Raw genomic sequence first — 21,781 nt, 5'->3', positions numbered from 1 at the left:
TTAGCAGGATGATGATTGTCTCTTCGAAGCTGATCGCTATTTATATCGTTTGATCGTGATATTGATATCAGTCATGGCAGAGGCAATTGTTTTTTTTTTCAATAGGGTCCCATTTCCCATTAAAAACAACAACAACACTAACAACAACAACAGCAAGTCGGATTAAAATCTTGCTTAGTTACAGAGATTAGTATGTTTGGGGTTGTTTTTTTTCAAATTGAATGTAAACAATATATAAAGGTATCATTTAACCTTTTTGTATCGAAAATTTCCCAAATATTCCCATTCAACAAAGTGTGCGCTGGATCGGTGAATTTTAAGTTGTTATATTAAAAGGCAGAAATTCCCTCGTTTGGAAAAGGGTTTCGTTATCATCATCCCCCTTACACCATTCGATTTCAGGCTGCGCTTCCTTGCCGGCGTGTTTCCTAGAATATTGAACTCAATTGTATTCCTGCACCCATGATGAACTCGACGAACGTCTCTTCCTCGCCTTCACATTCGTAACCCGGAAGTGATCAACCTGAATGAGGTCATGTTGACGTCTTCGTCAACACAAATCGTCAACACAAATCCAAGAAGGATGATGCTGAACTTGGTATAAACAATACGTTAGAACAATGCGGTATAGGCAGGAAGAAGATCATAGACTTTTCTTCATGAGTGATTTTAGTGTCAAACCAAAACTATCAAAGGGGAAAAATTGATTTATTTTACATAAAAAAGTAGGGTCTATGCTACTCTTCCCATGCCGTACCCTGTACTGAAGAGGCTGCTGCTCGTAACGACTTGAGGACGATTTATCATAAAGATTACCAAAAAGAACTCTACAAGAACTGCACCAATAAGAACGAAAGATGAGATCGAGCTTTACGCTCCTCTACAAAGGGGAGGAAAGACTAGACGGGTGGGCAGAGCACTTCAAGGAGCTTCTAAATAGAGCCGAACCATGTACTCCTGCTCCCTTGATACAGGGGTTTCTACTCCAGCTGAAGAACCTTGCTGGATAGAACATTGCGACCCACGGTGTATTCGCAGTGTGTTCACATTGTCGGCTCCGTGAAAACGATCGAATTTAACAGTGTGAAGATGATTCCACACTGTGGTGTTTTTTTCACAGTGTTCACAGAGAAATGTTCTGTTTCACACTCTGAAGTGATGAGTTGTCACAATGTTAATTGATGGTTCAAAATGTGTTCACACTTTTTAAACGCTCGATTTCAACAGTGAGAATTCACACTGTGTATGTGTTCACTATGTGTTCACACTATGTTTCACATTGTGTTTCATCTTGCGACACACTGTGTTCTTTCTAGCAGGGAAAGGAGGGCTAACTAAGATGATGAGGAATAAGAAAACGCCTGGTATGGATGGTGTAACGGGTCATGTTCGTTATTCCGAAGGTTCGTCAATCCGAAACACACAAAATCCCTATACCTAGAGGTTCGTTAATCAGAAAATGAAAAAGGGTACGTTCATCCGAACATTTGTGGCGTCATTCCGAAGGTTCGTTAATCCGAAAATGAAATAGGGTTCGTTATTCCGAAAGTTCGTTGGTCCGACAATGAAATAGGGTCCGTAACGAACCTTCGGAATAACGAGCTTTGTTTCATTTTCGGATTAACGAACCTTCGGAATAACGAACTTTATTTCATTTTCGGATTAATGAACCTTCGGAATAACGAACCTTATCACATTTTCGGATTAACGAACCTTCGGATTAACGAACTGTAACCGGTGTAACTGCTGAGAAGTGGAATGCTGAAGGTGATGATGTACCTAACTGGATTCTCCATAACATAGGACGTGCAACAGTGCATGGTTGATAGAAATATGCCCCAGGACTGCATGGAAGGGCGCTTGTGGTGTGCGTTCCAAAGAAGGAGAGATTAGCCGACTGTAACAACTGGAGGGGAGTACGTGGCTCTACTGTCCATTCCTAGTACTGCCACATGATTTTGAACAAGTTAAGAAATGTGATAATTGAGAAGCTATGCGACGGGCAAGCAGGATTCAGGCCTATCAATAAAGAACAGATATTAACTCTCCGTCGCATTATAGAAAAGAGCCAGGAGTATCGAATCCCCTTTGCCATCAGTTAAATTGATTTTAGGAAGGCTTTTGATGACATGCTTCGCCCGTCCCTATATGGAAAGTGCTCATCTCATAATATGGTCTGCCTGACATAATGGTCCCAGCAATAAAGAAGATCTATGTCAGCTCAAGATGCTATGCAGGGTATAATAACTGAAGATGGTTTAAGCGAGGGGTTCCAGGTGCTCACGGGTGTCTACGTCAAGAATTTATTCTATTGCCGAATCTTTTTACCAGAAGCAAGCAACCGTTGATAACAGAACTGACTGGACTGGAAAGGTGAGTTATCAGATCTCGACTTTTATTGCAGCAAACAGTTACAAGAGCTAGTTAATGTCATTGGTGACAATGCTGGATAACTCGGGGTCATCCCACGAGACCGACACCCACGAGTCATACAGCCCACGAGTTGGACATTGAAAACAGGTCCATGAGTCATACTGATCACGAGTAATACAGCCCATGAGTTTGACAGTAGGTAAATAAAGCCCACAAGTTCGACACTAGGCCTTGTTAGCTCAGTGTCGAACTAAAGGCTGTATGACTCATGGGCCGTATGACTCGTGGGCTGTATGACTTGTGAGCTGTGTAACTTGTGGGCTGTATAACTCATGGGTTGTATGACTCGTGGGCTGTATGACTCGTGGGTGTCGGTCTCGTGACGTGCACCCGACAACTCGGCCTGATTATAAGCGAGGAGAGGACCAAAGGCATGATAACAGGAGACCGCACCCTAACATGACATTTTCCTTGGTCAGCAGTGAATAGCAGTTGTCGATAACTTAACATACCTTAATAGCAGGTCGATGAATTAGCAAGGGGACGTGTCAAATAAAATCAATTGCAGAATTGGGAAGGCTTCAGCTCCATTCAAACAGCTGAACAAAATTCGGTTGGGAAAGAAATTTTCTGTAAAGTTGAAACGAACATCTTACGATGCAACTGTGCTGTCCATGTGCACGCTTATATGGCTGTGAAACTTGGAGTCTCATTAAGTGATATTTCAGGAAAGAAAACTTGATGCTTTCGATGCGAAGTGTCTCCGAAGAATTCTACGGATCAAGTATACGGACTTCATAACAAATACAAAAGTCAGAGATGTCAAATCAACCTCCGTAATCTGCAATATTATACGGGCCTTAAATGGTTAAGGCCGTGTCACACCTTTCCGGGCAAGCTACGCGGGCTTGTGGCGAGGAGGTAGTTTCCAGCACGTAGAAGATTTTCCGCGGGCGAACAAGAATGTTTGCAATTTTCGCACTTGTTTCTTACCTACTAGACGCGTGCTACTTAGCTTCTTCTTGCGTGCATTCCGTGTAACCTGCGTGAGAGCTTTGAAACCGATCCGTTTTCTGTTACGAGCGACTTATGGGTAATGAGAAGTACCTGTGTTGGAGTTGCCTGCGAGGTGCTGCTGGTAAGGGTCTCCTACTGGTGTTCTGCGTGTACATCTGTGAGCACACCCCCACGTCTCACTCGGAACAAGTTTTGAGCATGCTCAAGGCCTTGTCATACCGTATCTGGGGAAGTTTTGCGGCTTGACTTGCGGGGAGACAAATTTGCTACCCGGAGCTCTCAGCAGTTGGTCCGCACCTGACAGTACCTAGCGCGTATCTCGCCTGTAGTTGCCTGGAGGTGCTCACGCAAGTCCGATTTAACCGCATCCAAGTTTTGAGCATGACCAAAACTTTTTCCGGGTGAGTGGCGGGGGTGCCCGGAGAGGTCCACGCAGAACGCCAGTGGGAGGCCCTTAGCGGCAGCACTTCGCAGACAACTCTCACGCAGGTACTTCACAGTCCCCGTATATGCAGCCAAGATAATGACATTCCGTGGGACTTCTGCCATTCATTCAGAGGAATTCCTTCACTGAGTTGTCAGCCCCCATGCGACTGGTACAAAGGTCACACAGTATACCCGCAAGTAGAATTTAAGTAGAACGCGTCCGGCAAGTAAGACACATGCACTGACTCGCCCAAATCCTTGTGCGCCCTCAGAAATTTCCGATATGCTGGAAAATCCCTACACGCAACAAGCCTGCCTAGCTTGCCGGGAAAGGTGTGACAGGGCCTAAACATGGTTGCGGGTAAAAAGATTTGCGTGCACACCCCTGGGTGACTACGGGTGAGATACGTGCTAGGTACTGTCATGTGCGGCTCATTCCGGGAACCTCCGGGTAGTAAAAATTGTTCTTCATAAGTCGCACGCAAGGCTTGCCCGGAAAGGTGTGACACGGCCTTGAGGTCATGCTGCATGGCTCCCTCATTTCGTCCTGCAACCCAAGCTCTGTGTGGTGGAACCCGAAAGGGAATAGACGCCGACTCAGACCCAAATTGACCTAGCAACAGATCATCCATCGAGATCTTTAACCCTATTAAGCCAAAGCTATTTTGACCCCTCGCAGGCCCAAGATGGGGGGGGGGGGGGCACATTGTGCCCCCCCCCCCCATATACCTTTTTATTATTTGATGTATCATTGTCATATTTGGCACATGGGTAGAGTAACTCATACTCTACACGACCGTACATTTGAATATCCCCAAGGTCACCCATGGAGGGCGCTATTTTCCAAAATATAAAGAAATACATAGGAAATATGCTAAAAATATGATTTTTCTGCATAAATTTTTAACCTCGCATAATAGTGGAATTTCAAGATTACAAATTAAAAATATGATAAACTAATGATATTAGAGGCATAGCTTGGGTGAGGGAATCAAAATAACACAAAATAGAAGGGCAATCTTTAGAAAGTATTATTGTTCTCAATTATCTCTATTATATCTATTGTTTTCTGCCTTTGTCACATGAAAACCAAGGAAATGATAAGAAAAACTTTCCAGGACCATAATTACTTCAAATTTTGCTCCTTCAACAAATTTCAGCCAAGAAACACCCATTTCATCCACTGTAATGCTGTTAAATAAAATGGGAACAGAAAAAAGAAGCAAAATCTGACTGACATGGTTGTTAGTTTATGGTTGCCATGGCAACCAGCAGCGTCAAATATAGCTAAATCATATATCAAAATGTTTTTAATAAGATTTTAGGAAAAGTCACCAAATTTGGTTGAAATCGGATAAAGGGCGAAGGAGTAGCAAATGAAAATCTGGTAGGGGGGGGGGGCACAATGTGCCCCCCCCCCCCCCTTGGGCTGTATAGGGTTAAGGTAGCTTTGCATTGAAACTTGGTAGACTTAAAAGATCTGACCGACGATGGGTCCAAATGGAGGAAGCTGGTGCCTCATGCGATGGACGATGCGGGAGTTACTAAGCCTATGTAAGACAGACCGTACCCCGCTCGATCGCTTCGCCTCTCAGAAAGGTCCACGATCTAGGTAGGGTAGGGATTGCATATCATTTAGCGGTAAATTGGCTCAGTCGGTAGCGCGTCTGCCCCCAGATCCAGAGGACCTGGGGTTTGATTCCCGAGTCTAACGAAGCAATATTGTGTGTAATCATACCGTTCCCTTTAGTAAGTCGCAAAAACACTCTGTTCCTCGAATAGGACATACAATGGTTGTCCCGTGAGTATGCGTGAGAGAGTCGCAACTCATGAACGTAAAAGATCATTCGTTCATTCATTCATCACAAAGAGCAGAGAGTTTAACCCGGTGAAGTGGTCCCACCTCACATCCAACTGGACCCCATGGAAGACCAGCCAGTATAGCTAACTATGGGTTATCCAGCCATCCTCTCAGGTGAAAAAGTGAAACGCGAACACAGTCAAACAATAAAAGTGAAGAAAATGGCTGTATTGTCAGTAAAACGTATATAATTGGCAAGTGAGGAGGACTTCATTTTGCAAGATCTGCCTGAGGGCAACTTTTTTCATCTTCCTCTTTCCAAGATCCGTGCTATCTCCCTCCCCTCTCCTTCTCTCTGTGTTTCCCTCATGTCTTTTCTCTTCCTTGATCTGTGTATAAATTATTTCTCGTCTCCTGTCGAGAAGACCTGCCGCATCATGAATTCCCAATTTTACTACCGTTCTCCCAAGAGTTTATTAGGGTGACGTTTTACATGTGTGCAACCGTTCTGTACTTTCTTTCCAGTCTAGCTTTGTCTGTTGCCTGTCTCCAGTTCCCCCCGTCCTTATATATTTGTTCTCCCTCTCTCATTTCGAGCGGCCAAATAATAATGATGATAATCATTTTTATCATTACCAAGCATTTAAACACGCTAGGCATGGTTCAGCTGTATTAAAGGTCCTGTTTACCTTTGGGAGCAGTGATTAAAAAATGTTCAAGATATCACATAGGATTTTGATGCATATGTGTAGGTCTGCTGTATCACAAAACATCCTACCATATAATTCTTTTTTTTTTTTGCAACAAAGCCTAAAATGTAAGGAGATATCAGTATTTTTCTCATTAAACCATAACTGTAAACGGTTTAATCTGGCTACATGTTTATTATAACTATTGTTCACATTTTGTAGATTAAAATAATGGGTTCAAATTTTTAAGGTTGTTTCTATCCCAAACTTACATTCTGGAACTATTTTAAAACACTAATGGGGGGGGGGGGGGGTTATCTGCAAATGGTAAATTAAAGTGCTCATAAAAGAACATGTACAAAAACAACTGAAATATATATCTATCAAATCGTTATAACTGATCTAATGGTCATCGCATTCACTTCTTATCTATCTTATCATTCTCCTGTCAGAAGGGTACAGACAGTCGCCAAGTCATAACTTCCCAAAGGTTTTGCTAACACCTGTTTATTTAACATAGAAGACCCTACATATTGTATACATATCAGTCACAATGACTACCCTCAACTTTAGACCCCAAGTACATTGGAGCTGATATGAAACAGTTTCATATATAGTGTCTGGCTTCTGATCCTTGAATAATTAGGAAGAGGAAATGAACTGTATGGAAAATCTAGATCTTTATGTTGTATCACTCTTTCTCCTTTGCGTTGAACATCTCAATTTCCTTATGTAGTATAGATGTTTTACAGTTCGACCTCGATTATCCGGCCATGTCGGGACCGGCTCTCATCCGGATAAGCAAACTGGCCGGATATGGGAGACACAATGTTAATGTATATAGCTGCCGTCCAAGCTGCCGTCCCATTGCACTGGCAGCTAGGCAGGTAGCGTACCCTGCAACGGTGGTGTAATTGCCTGCGCAAATTGTAGTCCCTTCTTCACAAAAATAAAGTATATCTTTACTAGTATGTGAAAATCACACATGTTTTACCTCAGTAGATATTGAGAAACCTATCATACATATCTTATGAAATTAGTAAAATAGATCCATGAAAAGATGTTAAAGTCACTGTTTTTTTTTTTTTTTTTTTGGATGAAAAAAAAAGTCCTTCACTGCGTGAACGCGTCCGGATAATAGAGATTTCCGGATAAAAGGAGGCCGGGTAATCGAGGTCGAGCTGTACTTTGTGGCATGGGAAGATGTCATTATTACAAAAGTGTTTTACTGTCAAGAAAAACAGAACCATGGGATTATTGTTTGATACATGGCATCTTTGGATTCTAGGAAGTCTCTCTCTCACACACACACAGAATTAACCACACACATACACACACACACACACACACACAAAACATAAAACATAAAACATAACAAATGTCATAAGGAGGTACGGATAACGAAAGATGTATATTCTATGTAAAATTTTATATAATGTATATACAATTCAAACACTATACATGACACGTCTTGTACCATGGCACTCATGCTTAAAGACAATCAAGAATTCTCTCTCTTCTAACGTGACGCTATATACGTTCAGCTGCGTATTCAAAGAAATAGCTAATCAATGCAGCTTACCCAAGCATGTCCAAGCAAGACTATCACAACGATGTTTAGAAATAGTCGCAGGTTCCTGGACATCACGGGAACGAGTCCACAAGTCATGATGGTGTGTGGGTGGCAATTGGTAACCCGCTTCCGATGAAAAATGATATGTTTGTGATTTCTCAGTTCGGAATCGATTGTTGGTTGTAAGACAATGGACGTATTGACGATGATAGTGTGCAGGGAAGCAGCTCTTTCAATAAGTTCAAGCTGGAATCCAATAATAATAATTTGTTTGATGTTTAGCCGCGTTTCCTATTTCTCACTGCCGTCACGGACTAATCGTCTTCACGAACAACATTTTGATTTGATTTGAGAATATAACAAACCCCACACAGCACAGGGAGACTGGATGTCGGATGAGCACACCGGGAAAGGGTCAGGCACGGAAGCTATACGGACACCGCGACTCAACGCTTTCGCTGGTATCTGTTCGATATCCGTGAAAACTGCGCTCTTTCAGCCAATCACCACCGGATAACAAGTTTGGCAAGAGACCTGCTGCAGTCGGGGAATAGCGCCATTTGCCGCAGTAACAGACGTTGAGGAGAGAGTACAGTTGTAAAGCGAAAATGATTAGCGATGTATTTATTTATGACGGATAATCACGATAATTATTGGCTCATTTCTACCTACTCTCTCTCTCTCTCTCTCTGCCTTTCTCTCTCCCACTCTACCTCTCTAGCTTCGCCATCCCCTATTTCCCCTTTTGAATTCAGAAATCCACCACAAAAGCCGTTAGACCTCGAATATTATTAGCGAAGCGTGGAGGCGAATCCATACCATTTCAATCGGGCACTCTCGATGATTGCTCATAAATAATTTATGTTTGGAAAATACTTTTTTCCCATTTGGAGATGTATTTCCTTGGTTTTTATTGTGTATATGCGTGAGTGTGTGTGTGGGGGGCGGACTGGCATCGGCTTACATGGAAATATATCGTCCACTTTTTTTCTGGTTTCTGTGTCTTTCAACAGAAGCTCTATTTATCTTTGATTCTTTAGTACAATGTATTCATCAAAACTCTATTTCTATTTCAAATCTCTATAACGATGAGAGATTAGGACCACTATTTGTTGCTCTTCTCCTCTGCCACTTCTTCCCTCACCCTCTTTCTCCCTCTCCCTCTCCTTCTCTTCTCTCTCTCTATCTGTCTATTTCTCTGTTTCTTTATCTTTCTCTCTCTCTCTCTCTCTGCCTAGCTTCCCTCTTTCTTTGCATTTTGTTTTGTTTTTCTCTTTCCAAACACCAAATATACGAAAACCAATTATCTGATAGACCTCGAATACAATTAGCGAAGCAGTGGCGCGATTCCCCTCGACCGGTTCGATGGGTACTTTATATAATTGCACCTGAATAACCTATGAAGTAGAAAAAGTGTTCATCCTTTCTACGTATTCTCCATTTTTCCTATATGACTATCGAAACTCATTTATAGGTTATATACAAACAGATTTCTAACTATTCTACAACACTTGTAAGTGTACCATTTAACGTTTCTCCCTCTCTCTCTCTCTCTCTCTCTCTACAATATTGTGTGCGTGATCACGTTACCCGTTTAAGCCGTAGCTCATAAAAAGAAAAGAAAATGCGCGTAAAGCCGAATTTGGCGACGTAAGCTTAACAGTTTTCTAGTTCTGACTCTGTTAATTTATCTCCTTATATAAGTAAAAGGGCAAATTCTATACCAATTTAAAGCTTAGCACCTGACAAATTCATACATACATACATACATACATACATACATTGATTGATTGGTTGATTGATAGATTGAGTGAGTGTTTGAGTGAGTGAGTGAGTGGGGAATGATAGATAGATTGATTGATTAATTGATTGATTAATTCATTAATTCATTGATTGAGTGAGTGATCGATAGATTGATTGTTTGTTTGATTGATTGATTGATTGATTGATTGATTGATTGCTTGATTGATTGCCTTAATTCCTCTTTGATGTCTCTATTAACTCAACCATCTAATGTTCGCAGTCTTTTGGCTATGAAGCGATTCTGCAGATCGAACTACATCCATGTTATTTTTCTTTCATACCTCGATTATCCTGTGGACACAAAGACAAGACTTAACACATCTTTGTGAAATTAAAGAAAAACAATTACACCACCATTTCACTAAGTAGAAACTTATATTGTTTGAGATAAATTCAATTTAATTCAATTCAAATAATTTCATAACCATGTAAAGTGATGCAGGGTAATATTAACGCCTACATGAGTAAAGAATTTCAAATTACACAAACTTCAATAATATATAATACAGCCATAATGATTTAATCTTTATATTTGGATAAATGAACAAGTAAGCAACTGCGATTTCATCTTAACTGTATATGGAAAAGAGGAATCCACAAGAAAAGCATATTATAAGATATGAATTTTGTGGATTGCTCTAAGAATGGAAAAATAATTTGCAAGGACTTCCGTTTCTTCAAAGGATGTTTCAAATCTATGAGGAAACCATGAGTTGCGTATGATAAAACAAATACAATATTACTTTAAAACAATAATTGTTACAATGAAACAAATATTACTTGTTTTTATTTATTCATCCTTACTTTGTCGTTAATCATGTATTTTCATTTATCGGTAAGCCGCTGTGGTAAACGGGGATGGGTTCAAAAGTGGCTGTAATATTTGACTCACTTTGTGAATTCTGGTGTTTCGAGATTTACCAAGCACTTCCATCACGTTCATGGTACCTTATAAAACATAAAACGGGTATCGTCTTGATATCTATCTACACCTTAATAAAAAGCTAAAATCGTGTTGTCTTCCAGTTATTTTGGTGGGAACATTTTTGAAGCTTTAAGTATTCAAAACAATTTTGTTTCTATAACATCAATTTAAGTTTAATATATTACACAAAAAATATTGAAAGTCATAGCCCGAATTTGCATTGTACCAAATAATAGTACCTTTCGTGAAGTCGTGCTTACTCGAACTTTGCGCTTCCCCCCTCCCCCTCCCCCCCCCCCAAGAAAAAAGAAAAACTGAATACTGTGGAAGATATGACATCTGTGGATTTGTATGTTATGATGGGTTGTCTTCCCATCAATCATCGTATTATCTCTTGTAGCTCCATGGTATTATAAAAGTCATGGCATTGGGGACATCAAACGTCGAACTCAATAAAAAAACAAACAAACAAACAACAAACAGATTTTAAAGTAATGTGAGTCAATTTGTCATTTAAAAGCCCCAATATTGTAAAACATTTCTTTTGGAGTACCAAAGATAATTGATAGGAAATGATGTAAGTCCATCGCCGCAAACGTTGTAACCCTGAGTCTTACCTTTCACAACGATGCCTATACAATCGCACTCTATAGTGCTCTTGAACACAATATTCTGTAACGTTATCACCACAGAAATACACAGAGAGTCCTACCCTCTGATGAGGCGCTTGGTAATATAATCAATCGGTTGCCCCGGTAACGGGATGCTATCACTCGCGACGTCACGTTATCATCAGCGCATGACGGGAGAGGGGTGGATGTGGTGATGGACAACTAATCTATGCGAGAGGAGTAACCTATACAGGTTTTGACGAGAGTATCAATGTCTGTGTCTATATGTTATATGCGCATGGAAGTATGTGTGTTCGTGTGTTCGTGTGTGTGTATGTGCGTGTGTGTGTGCGCGCGCGCGGGTGCGTGCGTGTGCTCCTTTTCTTTTGTACCAGAGCATCGTATCACAATGTTTGTGTATACTGCATTTTGTCTTTACATAATGTAAGATTGATATTATTTGTACAATGTTTGTGTATAATGCTGTTTATCTTTGTATAATGTTTTGCTTTTGTTTCCGTCATATGAACCTGAACAAACTTCGAATAAAGAATTATTAAAAAATAATGGATTTACACAAAAAATAATATCTGTAGTTTCATTCAAACATTATGATTGCGTATTTGTTTTCTTTCAAATATTTAAAGGGTTATCTATCTGATCTAGGGCCGACGAAGGATTTCAGAGGAATTTAGTTAACGAGACAATGAAAATTGGTCAAATAATGTCAGTGAAAGATTGATGAGACCTACTGAGGACAAAAAATAAGGAGAAAAAAAAAGAAGATCACCAACACTGCGGAATCACCCTCTATTGATTACTATAGAAAACACTGCCAGCATGATACCTCTGCATATCTGAAGTGTTTTTTTTTTTCAAAGCAGATATAGATTTCAATGACTAGTTTAATGCTCCCCGATTGAATCTGATTAGCTTGTGCATATTACATCAATCACACGTGCGCATAATAAATTGAACATACCATTTTATTATATTTAGTGGAAATGTGCATTATGTAGCCATTCCACGTGCAATGAAGCTGAAGTCCACTTTAATGGCCATTGTTAGCAATATTGTCTCGTGTTAGTTTGTGTATGTGTGTGTGTGCGTGTGCGAGGAGTGTGTGCGTGTTGTTATCTTTGTGTGCTTCTTATATGAATGATTTCATTCTTGATTTGTACCTTGTATTTTGTACGTATATGTTCTTATAAGGGGAATATGATTTATATGAAACCATAACTTAATACCCACATCTTACGGAAAACTCCATCCGATTTCCTCCAGCGGTCAAAGAGAAATGGGAATTTTGTAGAACATGTCAGGAATCCCTTCCCTCCAAGTTTTGTCCATTGTGTTCACACATTATGCAGCTCCAAGAGCATCCAAGTGCTAAACTTGGAATAATCAGACCCATGACATGCTTTCCAACGATCCACATTTCTCTGTGACCACGTAACCAAATTGAATGGGGTTTTCTGCAAAATATAGGTAAAATATTATATTTTTAAACCTTGAAATAGCATTTTGACAGTTTAATCATAGAGGAAATCATCAATGCTAAGATCCGATTGTAATTTTCTTTGGGACATACTATACATGTTACCGCATGAAAATAAATGTTCAAGGATATTATGCTGAGATATATGAAACATGATGGATGGGGCCTATTTAATGTATCATATTCAGACGAGTATATATTCTTATCTGATTCTGTTTTGTATTCATTCGTAAAGATAGAGCTGAATAAATACACTTTTACATATCTATGTGTGAATGCATATATATATATATATATATATATATATACATATATATACATGTTTACGTAATGCATGCACATGTTTATGTATAAATATATATTATATCATATATAATAAACAAATAAATATATATACATATGTATACTATGCATTATATTTGTATGAGCAAAACCTCTGTAGTGAAACCTTGACCAAATATTGTGCTAAAAATCTCCTATCACTAAATTTGAACTCTCGGATATCCGCTAGCCAGGGGAAAAACTCATCAAGCGTTGACAGAATTACCCTCTGGATTCGAGTGAATGAAGGAGAATCCGTGCCATTGATTTATCTCCTGGGGATTTAACCCCTTCAAATCTGTGTCAATTTGCTTGATCCCCCGCAATATTTTGGTCGTTGAGTATATAGAAAAAAAAAAAATCTAAAAACACTCTTCAATGAACAGACACAATTTGCGAACAAAACCAGAGTAGAAAACGGCCTGATATATAAATACATGATTAAAGGGATGGTATAGTTTTGGAGATGAGGATTCAGATTGATCAGAAGCCACCAATGAAATATTAAAGAGCATACAATTCTAAGAGAAATTAAAAGTCTGTTTGATGAATTCGGTTTTGAAATGGCTGAGATATCCAAAAACAAAGTAAAACAAAGCGACTCTAAAAAAAGATGGGTCCAACCTTTTATTACGATCGCCTTGGTCTGAATATCTCAGCCATTTCGAAACTAATTTTCATCAAATAAACTTTGAATTCCTCTCAGAATTGTATGCTCGTTTGTCATTATCTCGCAAAAAGTTGGAAACCTTACATCTCATCTCAACCAAAACTATATCATCCCTTTAATGCATTATAAAGCGCTTCCGTTCGGGAGCGAAAGCCCACTGAACGGAATCGCTGTCGCCATGGTTCCGATGATTTAGAGTTAGTAAGAAGTGAGCGTTATATGCGCATCAGTAAACCGCAGAAACAGAATGGAATGAGAAAGTGACTCGATGAATTCTTTATAATCCATCAATATTTCTTCGTTTTCTCTTCGATGAAGTATAATTCATTATCCATCATTTATAGATGTTTCATAGGCACTTGTTTTTAAAGCAAAAACAGATACAAACAAAAAGTCTTCTTGTGAGGAGGTTTCTTTTATCAAATCATTCGAAACGTGAAAATTTCATAATTAGTGTCTTTTATGCGCGTTTTTGTGAAAAAAAGGACAAATTCCTCAATCCTCATAGTATAAACACCAGCATCAGTATAAAGTGGAGTTTCATCTGTTTTAAGGGTAAGTTTAAAGCACACATATTTACTACTTGCAGACTTCACATAAAAGTGAATTTAAAAACGTTGCTATAGTTCAATCAAATCAAATCCTGTTTATCTTCTCGGTCTTTTACGAGTGATTGTCAACGGAGGTTTAAATTTGCAATATGAAAATTATCATTTTCTCTGTCTAGATTCAGTTTGCGTGCACTGAAAGATGAACGGCTTAAATCATCCTTGTCCACGAAAGGCAATACTAATGAGATACATCACACCTTTCACTACGGGAAATCTGTAAAGAAAGATGCACTATCCCTCCTTCAACGTTGTTTCATGAAATCATTCTCCTTGAGTCAATTTATGATCATACCTTGACTCTGCTCCTTTATTATTCAAGACAATTGTTAGGTTTTATTTTCTTTCCCAATACAAGATCACTATACCTTTCAAACCCAAAAGCCTATGTAGGCCTCCATATATAGTAAAGTTAAGAAAAGGGCATCTATCGTGTACTATACACGTACAATGGCAACCTCAGACAATAGCAATGGCCTTGCGCAAAGCCATTACCAACACACTAGAATTGATTAATCACACAGCACTTAGTCTGAGTGCGTATATTTTTTGCAATCACACGTAGTCTTATTTCAAGTGAAATTCTGATTATAATGCAAATGTGACTTGCGAAAATATCGAAATTACATTATTCATGACTTATTGTTTATGACCGTTTGCAGTTCATCTTTGTAAATTCTCCCATACGGCTGGGGTTGGGGACGGATTAAAAATCTTTCAATCAACCCGTCAAACAAGGCAAAACAGCCTGATTCTATCCACTGAGTATATACCATATAGTTTTTCCATCCAAACTTCTAAAGTTGCTTTCCAATGCATGCATAGGATTTCAAGTTCACTTAATTTCATGGCTCATTTTCTTTTCATTCTTTGAGCATTCAGTTTTTCTTTATATCATTCCTTTTAGATCTTATTTCATTAAATTTAGGGAGAAATTCATTCAGTTTGACGACATGAAATTGTCTTCAATTATCTAGCCACGTAGCTGAAAAGACGTTCAATTTCGTCCCCAATACCCACTTCAATTTCATTTATAGGCATACGCCTTCGCATTTTGAATGTTGCAATGTACTGAATTTAACAAGTTCTGAGTTTTATATGTTATGTAGTTCTGCATTTTCCTCGGATTTTTTTTTTCTTTTCTTTTTTTTTCGGTTAAACAATTTCATTTACAAGTTTCACATTCATCTACTCATATTCTATCCAATTCATTTCTTTCTCATTTTCTCATTCAGTTTCACTTTTTCCCCCAAGAACAAACAGTATAGATATAACATATTCCTATTCCTATAGTGGAGGCCACTTCTAGGTAGTCTTGTCGATTGTAAAATGCTATCGCCAGTCTAACGCTCTCTGCATTCGAGATTTCCATGTATACATAGACTCGCCTTGCTGCCATTGGCGTCATATAAATGAATAGGGGGTTATACGAGCTGCTGCTTCCAAGACAGTTTGTCAGAGTGCAAGGGGGAAAATAAGCACACAAGGGAAAGGTCCCATTTCAAGTTAAATAAAGTTTGCATAATTCATTCAAATTTATGAAAAATAATATACAAAGAGGGCAAGCAGTAATGAAAAACATACCGAAGTGCTTTAATTGCCTATTTGTATACTTAATCTTGGATTTGAATGTGAAATCGCATGCTTAACAAATGAACTTTAATAAACACATATAGTTAGGGTTTTTTGATAACGCTGATTTCAGTTAATCATTCGAATTCGCTCAAAGTTGCACCGATGTATAATCGCATCTTTACCATGTTGATAAAATTGGGCGGGAAAAACGAATAATATGGAAACTCAAATATTCAAGTAAACAAACAGAACCCCAAAATTCTGCATTGACCTTTTTGCATTGCGTAAATTTGACATTTGAAATTGAAATACCTAGATCGTTTCCCCCTTTCCCCCTATTTCTATGATATTTTAAGGTTGTTCATTTACACACTTTGTTTGTTTGTTTGTTGGTTGGTTGGTCGGTTGGTTTCTGTTTTGTTTTGCTTTGTTTTGCTTTGGGGTGGCTACTTCCTTTTATTCTCTCTCTCTCATTTTTCAATGAAGTGTTTTGATATGTAGTTTTTACATGTAGGCCATGAGATTTAGATAAGTATCATCAGGTGATTCCGAAATGTCAATTAGGCCCTATCAACGTTGCATAAGTCTCACCAGTTTCTTTGGCAAAATATGAGTGAGCTTCACATCAAAATCATTCTGCTTCAAGGTGTTGTAAAAATAATGAATTCCCAACGATATGACGATAGAAATTGGCTGCCAACTACTATCTCTTCACCGGAAGTCCAACTGCTACCTCAACGCTTGTACTTTCCGAGAGCCTTGGTTAAAATAGATCACAACACCCCCGAACATACCGCTCGGAATTAGTGTCGAGACCCTTCTAAGTTTCTTGGATCATGAGGGATCAATACTGGGGTTCAACTTATTTCTCTTATATATATATGCTATGATATGATATATATATATAGATGATTTATACCTAATGTTTCTGATATTTTAGAATGTCTTTCATTCATTTTGCAGATGATGTACACAAGCCTTTTCCTTTCTGGGAAGTTGAATATTGGTTTACTTCCTCATTTAAGGGAAGGCTTTTCCCCCATTTTCTGCAAATATTAATGATACAACAAAATATTGACCTATTCTCTCTAAGAAAAATCGAGTGAAAATATTCACTCTTGAAGGAGTGAATTTTTTAAAAAGAGTGAATTTTGAGTGAGAATTTTCATTTTCACTCATTTTGGAGTGACCTCAAGGATCACTCGAAGAAGATTTTGGAGTGATCCCTGAGGTCATTCTAAAACGAGTGAAAATGAACATTTTCACTCAAAATTCACTCCAATTTCACTCTAAGTTCAATCTTTTTTGAATTCACTCCTTTAAGAGTGAATATTTTCACTCGATTTTTTTCAGAGAGAAGATTCATCAACAGCAGAAAGAGACACATCTAATTAGATACAGAAATGACAAACAGTAAGTCAAAACAAAAACATACAGATAGACTTTGGTTCAGCGTGCAATATTGAAGAACATGGATACCGGTGTATAAAAGTACTGCTTTTTGAGCAGATTCCCTCGATATCCCCCATATTCCTTTATGGTGATGATGATGATGATGATGATGATGATGATGAAACAGCATTTGTATGGCGCCATTTATTTGTAGAAACATTCAAAGGTGCCCAGCTCCCAAAAAGTGTCACACATCATTCACAAAGTTGCTGGAAAAGATAAGTCTTCAGTGCGGACTTGAATGTATTGAGGCTGCTGCAATTCCGAAGCTGGACTGGTAGAGAGTTCCACAGACGTGGTGCAACAGAGGAGAAGGCTCTATCCCCATACATCTTTAGGCGGGTATTGGGAACATGGAGAGTCAGTCCAGTACAACGTAGTCCTGGTCGTCGTTGACGTACACTGATAAGCTCAGACACGTAGCCAGGAGACAAGTTATGGAGAGCCTTATAAGTAAGCAGTAAGATCTTATACTGCACTCTGCATTGCACAGGCAGCCAGTGAAGCTCACGAAGTATTGGAGAGATATGGTCAGACTTCTTCTACTAGCGAGGACTAGTTAAATTCACACTGAAATCATCATGATCAACTATAGGTGTAGCTGTAGATGTACTATACTTTTTAATTGTTATTGTTTGCATTTGTATAAGTTCTTAGTGACATTTCACCTTCTTGTACAAATAGATTATGCTACTTCGCTATTATTTTGTATCACTTGGATATGGAGACAAATAAATGAAATGAAAAGAAATGAATAACAGCTAGAGTGTGCAGATGACCGCCATGTTTAACACAGCTTGAGGAAAAGGCCGGCTTCACTAAAAACTTGATTTTGATATACAAGAGGGCTGTACAAAGAAAAGATGCATATGCTTGAGTTTCTTTAGTGTATAGTTAAGTGTCATGAGGTGCTTGTGGGGATGCGTGAACATACTGGATGCACTCGAACTCCACCCTGCAAAGAACACAGTCTTCCACAGTGTGAAGCACAATGTGACACACAGTGTGAAATATCTTCACAATGTTCTTCGAGCGTTTTATCATTGTGACCACATTGTGACTAATCAATGCCCAGTGTGAATCATCAAATCACAGCGGGAATCAGAACATTCCTATGTGAATTCTCTGTGAAAAAACAGAGCCCGCATCACAGTGTGAAATCATCTTCACACTGTTACATTCGAGCGTTTTCACATTGTCGACTATGTGAACACATTGTGAACACACTGTGGAAGAGTGTGTTCTTCCAATATGGGTACTATCGACAAATACATACGCAAAAATGTATGGTATAGGCCTTAGTCATGGTAGTCAAGTTATCATACAATGCGATATAATGCTGGCAAGTGTAGTTGACGCCTCCCTTGAATAAATAAATCATTACTAATTTTTTAATCTAAATTGAATATGAACATACACGGCTACAACACTTCCCATATATGGTGCCTTTTAGTGGCTGGTCGTCTGCTGCGTGTTGAGGATCCGTGATACAATGAGTTTAACTAAACGCTTCATCACCATGGCGATGAAACGGAACGTGCCCAGAGTGCATTGGGAAGGGCGACGGTGTGCGTGGATTCTGCGTGTGTGGGTGCTTTAGCAGTTCAGTACGTGATCCAAAAAAAGTGCAGGAGGCGCAAAATAAGGAAAGAGTAAATATAGAAGCAGCATGATGGCGGTTATTAGTCTAAAAAAAAGTAAAAGAGAATTCAAATTTGGGATGGACTGTATAGCTGAAAGAGCTCTGAAAATATTACTGCATTAAAGTATAGGATGCAGATGATGCATGAAATGCATTAAAACAAAATTAAAAGAGAGAGGGAGGAGAGAGAGAGAGAGAGATTAAGCCTTTGTAAGGTATAAGTCACTATCACTCACTTGCATTGCATAGTCGCTCTCTGATATCGAGTGTCAACTGCAGCAATGGTGGGTTAAAACCCTTACAAGTCGTAGAACAGAACATATAAAAGATGACAGTAGCCACCGGTACAGGCTTGAGTATGGGTCAGCGAATGCCATGTGGCATCTTTACAAAATGCTTGCACACTGCTGATAAATGCATGCAAAGAGTCACATTTTACTCAGTACACGTAACAGAAAAAGGGGGAAATCAGCGAAAGAAAAGTTGGGTTTATAAGCATGCAGGGAGATGACCCGCCCTGAGTGGGTGAACGTCCGTCACAAACATTGCCAGATGGCAGTGGTGTGTGTGTGTGTGTGTGTGTGTGTGTGTGTGTGTGTGTGTGTGTGTGTGTGTTTTTTTAAGTAGTAGGGTGATGAATACTTTGACATTCCAAGACTAACAAGAATTGAACATGATAGTACTGACTTTGTGCAAGCGGTTTATGACAATTGCGATAGGATACAAAATGGATTCGCCGACTGATAAATTGCTGAGTCATTTAGCAAAATTCAATTTCTGATATTTACAAAGAGAAATGCAATAAAAAACTTATGGCATGCTGTACCTATCAGCATAATGTTGTGGGTCGTTTTTTTTTTTTTAATTAAACAGGTCTCTTCTTTGAATTTCCTCGGAATAAATGTGGACTATGAATGTAATTGGTCAAATCATGTCGGTTATGTTTGTAACAAATTATCAAACATATTGGCACAATGATTAAATCAAAGTATCGCTATTTCTAAGTTAATTCATAGTCGAGCAATTTCACCCCATTTGTACGATGACATCATTGGCTGGAGCAATGCTAATGAATCTCATTTCGAAAGAGTTTTAGAGCTCTGAAACGGGCACTACAAGTTGCTTTTTATTTATTTTATTTATTTTATTTATTTCTAATCTTTTGTCAGGGTAGTCCATTCACCAATAAATAGTGGTCTTCCATGGAGCCCTGAATAATATTGATGAACATATGTACATTAAATAGCAAAACGTATATACAGAAGATGACATAATACAGTGTAGATACATACCAGCATACTGTACATTGCAAAGTAACATAAAAAGTACATGCCACAGCAAGAGTTCACCAGAATGCCGAAATAACAATTAAAAACGCTATTATACAGGAATGATAAAGCCCAGAATGAATTTCGTGTGTTACTTACAAATAGCAACTTTGCTTAAACAATCTCTTAAATGAATATATGGAAGAAGCTGATCTAATTGAATGATCTAGCCTGTTCCATTCAAGTACAGAGGATACGATTGGGCTGCACTTGTGACAATCAGAGCGAAATCTTGGCACACATAGATTTCCACTGTCTATTAGCCTTGTATGATGTTCATGTACATCACTAGGCTTAACTAAGTGCACCTGAAGGTACGAAGGTGCTAAGTTATGGACGCATTTATATATCATCATAACGCGGCTGAAATCAAAACGTTTGTCTAGTGTCATCCATTTAAGACTTCTGAATAAATCAGTCGACGGTGTGTCATATGTTTTGTCCAAAATTATTCTTGCTGCCCTCTTTTGAATTTTTTCTAGCTTAGTTGTATGGTATTGAAATCTGTTTGACCAAACAACAGAACAGTAATCAAATTGTGGTAACACTAGACTATTATAAAGTAATTTTAGGGATTGTTGGGGCAAAAAGGCCTTCGCTCTCTTTATCATGCAGACACTTTTTTGGGTACGTTTACATACATTTTCGATTTGTTTAGACCATTTCAGTTCTTCATCTATCAAAACACCTAAACATTTAGTGAACTGAACTCTTTTAATCCGACTACCATCTAATGAAATACTGAAATTTTCAATTTTCCCGAGATTAGCACGGGAGCCGATAATCATGACAGAAGTTTTGTCAGTGTTAAGGACGAGCCGATTTTTCTTAATCCACCCCATTACTTTATTTAGAGGCTTCCCGTGCCTCTTTCCTTTCCTATTGTACACCGAATCTCCTTTTACATCCCTGATGCCTGAATAGCTTACAATCTGTGAGCTTCATGTATCTTTGTGTAAATCTATATCATTACCAAAGACCCTGTCAGAATAATGTTTCCCTTTGCAAATACAATTCATAATACCACACGATCCGCGAGTGATTTTTACGTACCTCTATTTCGTACTTAATTCTATCAACGATATATTATTTACAATGATTCTACCTCATGGAATTATCATTATCGATACATATTATTATGTAAATAAATCTAAATCTGGCCATAAAAATTCTCCTTAACGATCATTCCTACATTCGATTGATGACAAAATTGCTATCTATGTATACCTTCATAGCTTATGTTATGAGACATCGTATATGCTGTTTGTATGTCATTCTGTATTGTGGCATGTCTTTATTCTTTACAATTCTCACTTTTTACATATGAAATATTTGTAATTGAATGTCCAATTTATAGGTCAACCGTAAATTTGGGCCACATCATGTCTGAATGCTGTCAGCCATAAAATACCAGTACATTTGGGTATATAATCATTCGTCATTCTATTCTACTGTTCTCGATGTATACC

The 21,781-nt window shown here is 38.6% G+C and overlaps 1 protein-coding gene across 1 annotated transcript in view; it reads left to right on the top strand.

Annotated features, from left to right (window-relative positions):
• The first annotated feature begins 5,306 nt into the window (after positions 1–5,306).
• The window catches only part of LOC139744691 (adhesion G protein-coupled receptor E3-like), a 70,846-nt gene continuing 54,371 nt past the window's right edge, over positions 5,307–21,781 (top strand). The window contains exon 1 of the mRNA XM_071655114.1: positions 5,307–5,370. Within this exon, the coding sequence (XP_071511215.1) occupies positions 5,307–5,370 (64 nt within the window). The remainder of the gene's footprint in view (positions 5,371–21,781) is intronic.

Source organism: Diadema antillarum, unplaced genomic scaffold (genome assembly GCF_040938485.1).
Source record: "Diadema antillarum isolate AM-2024a unplaced genomic scaffold, OU_Dant_1.0 seq00001203_RagTag, whole genome shotgun sequence".
NCBI lineage: Eukaryota > Metazoa > Echinodermata > Echinoidea > Diadematoida > Diadematidae > Diadema > Diadema antillarum.
Note: the sequence above shows the minus strand (reverse complement) of the source record. Positions and strands in the feature narration are given on the sequence as shown.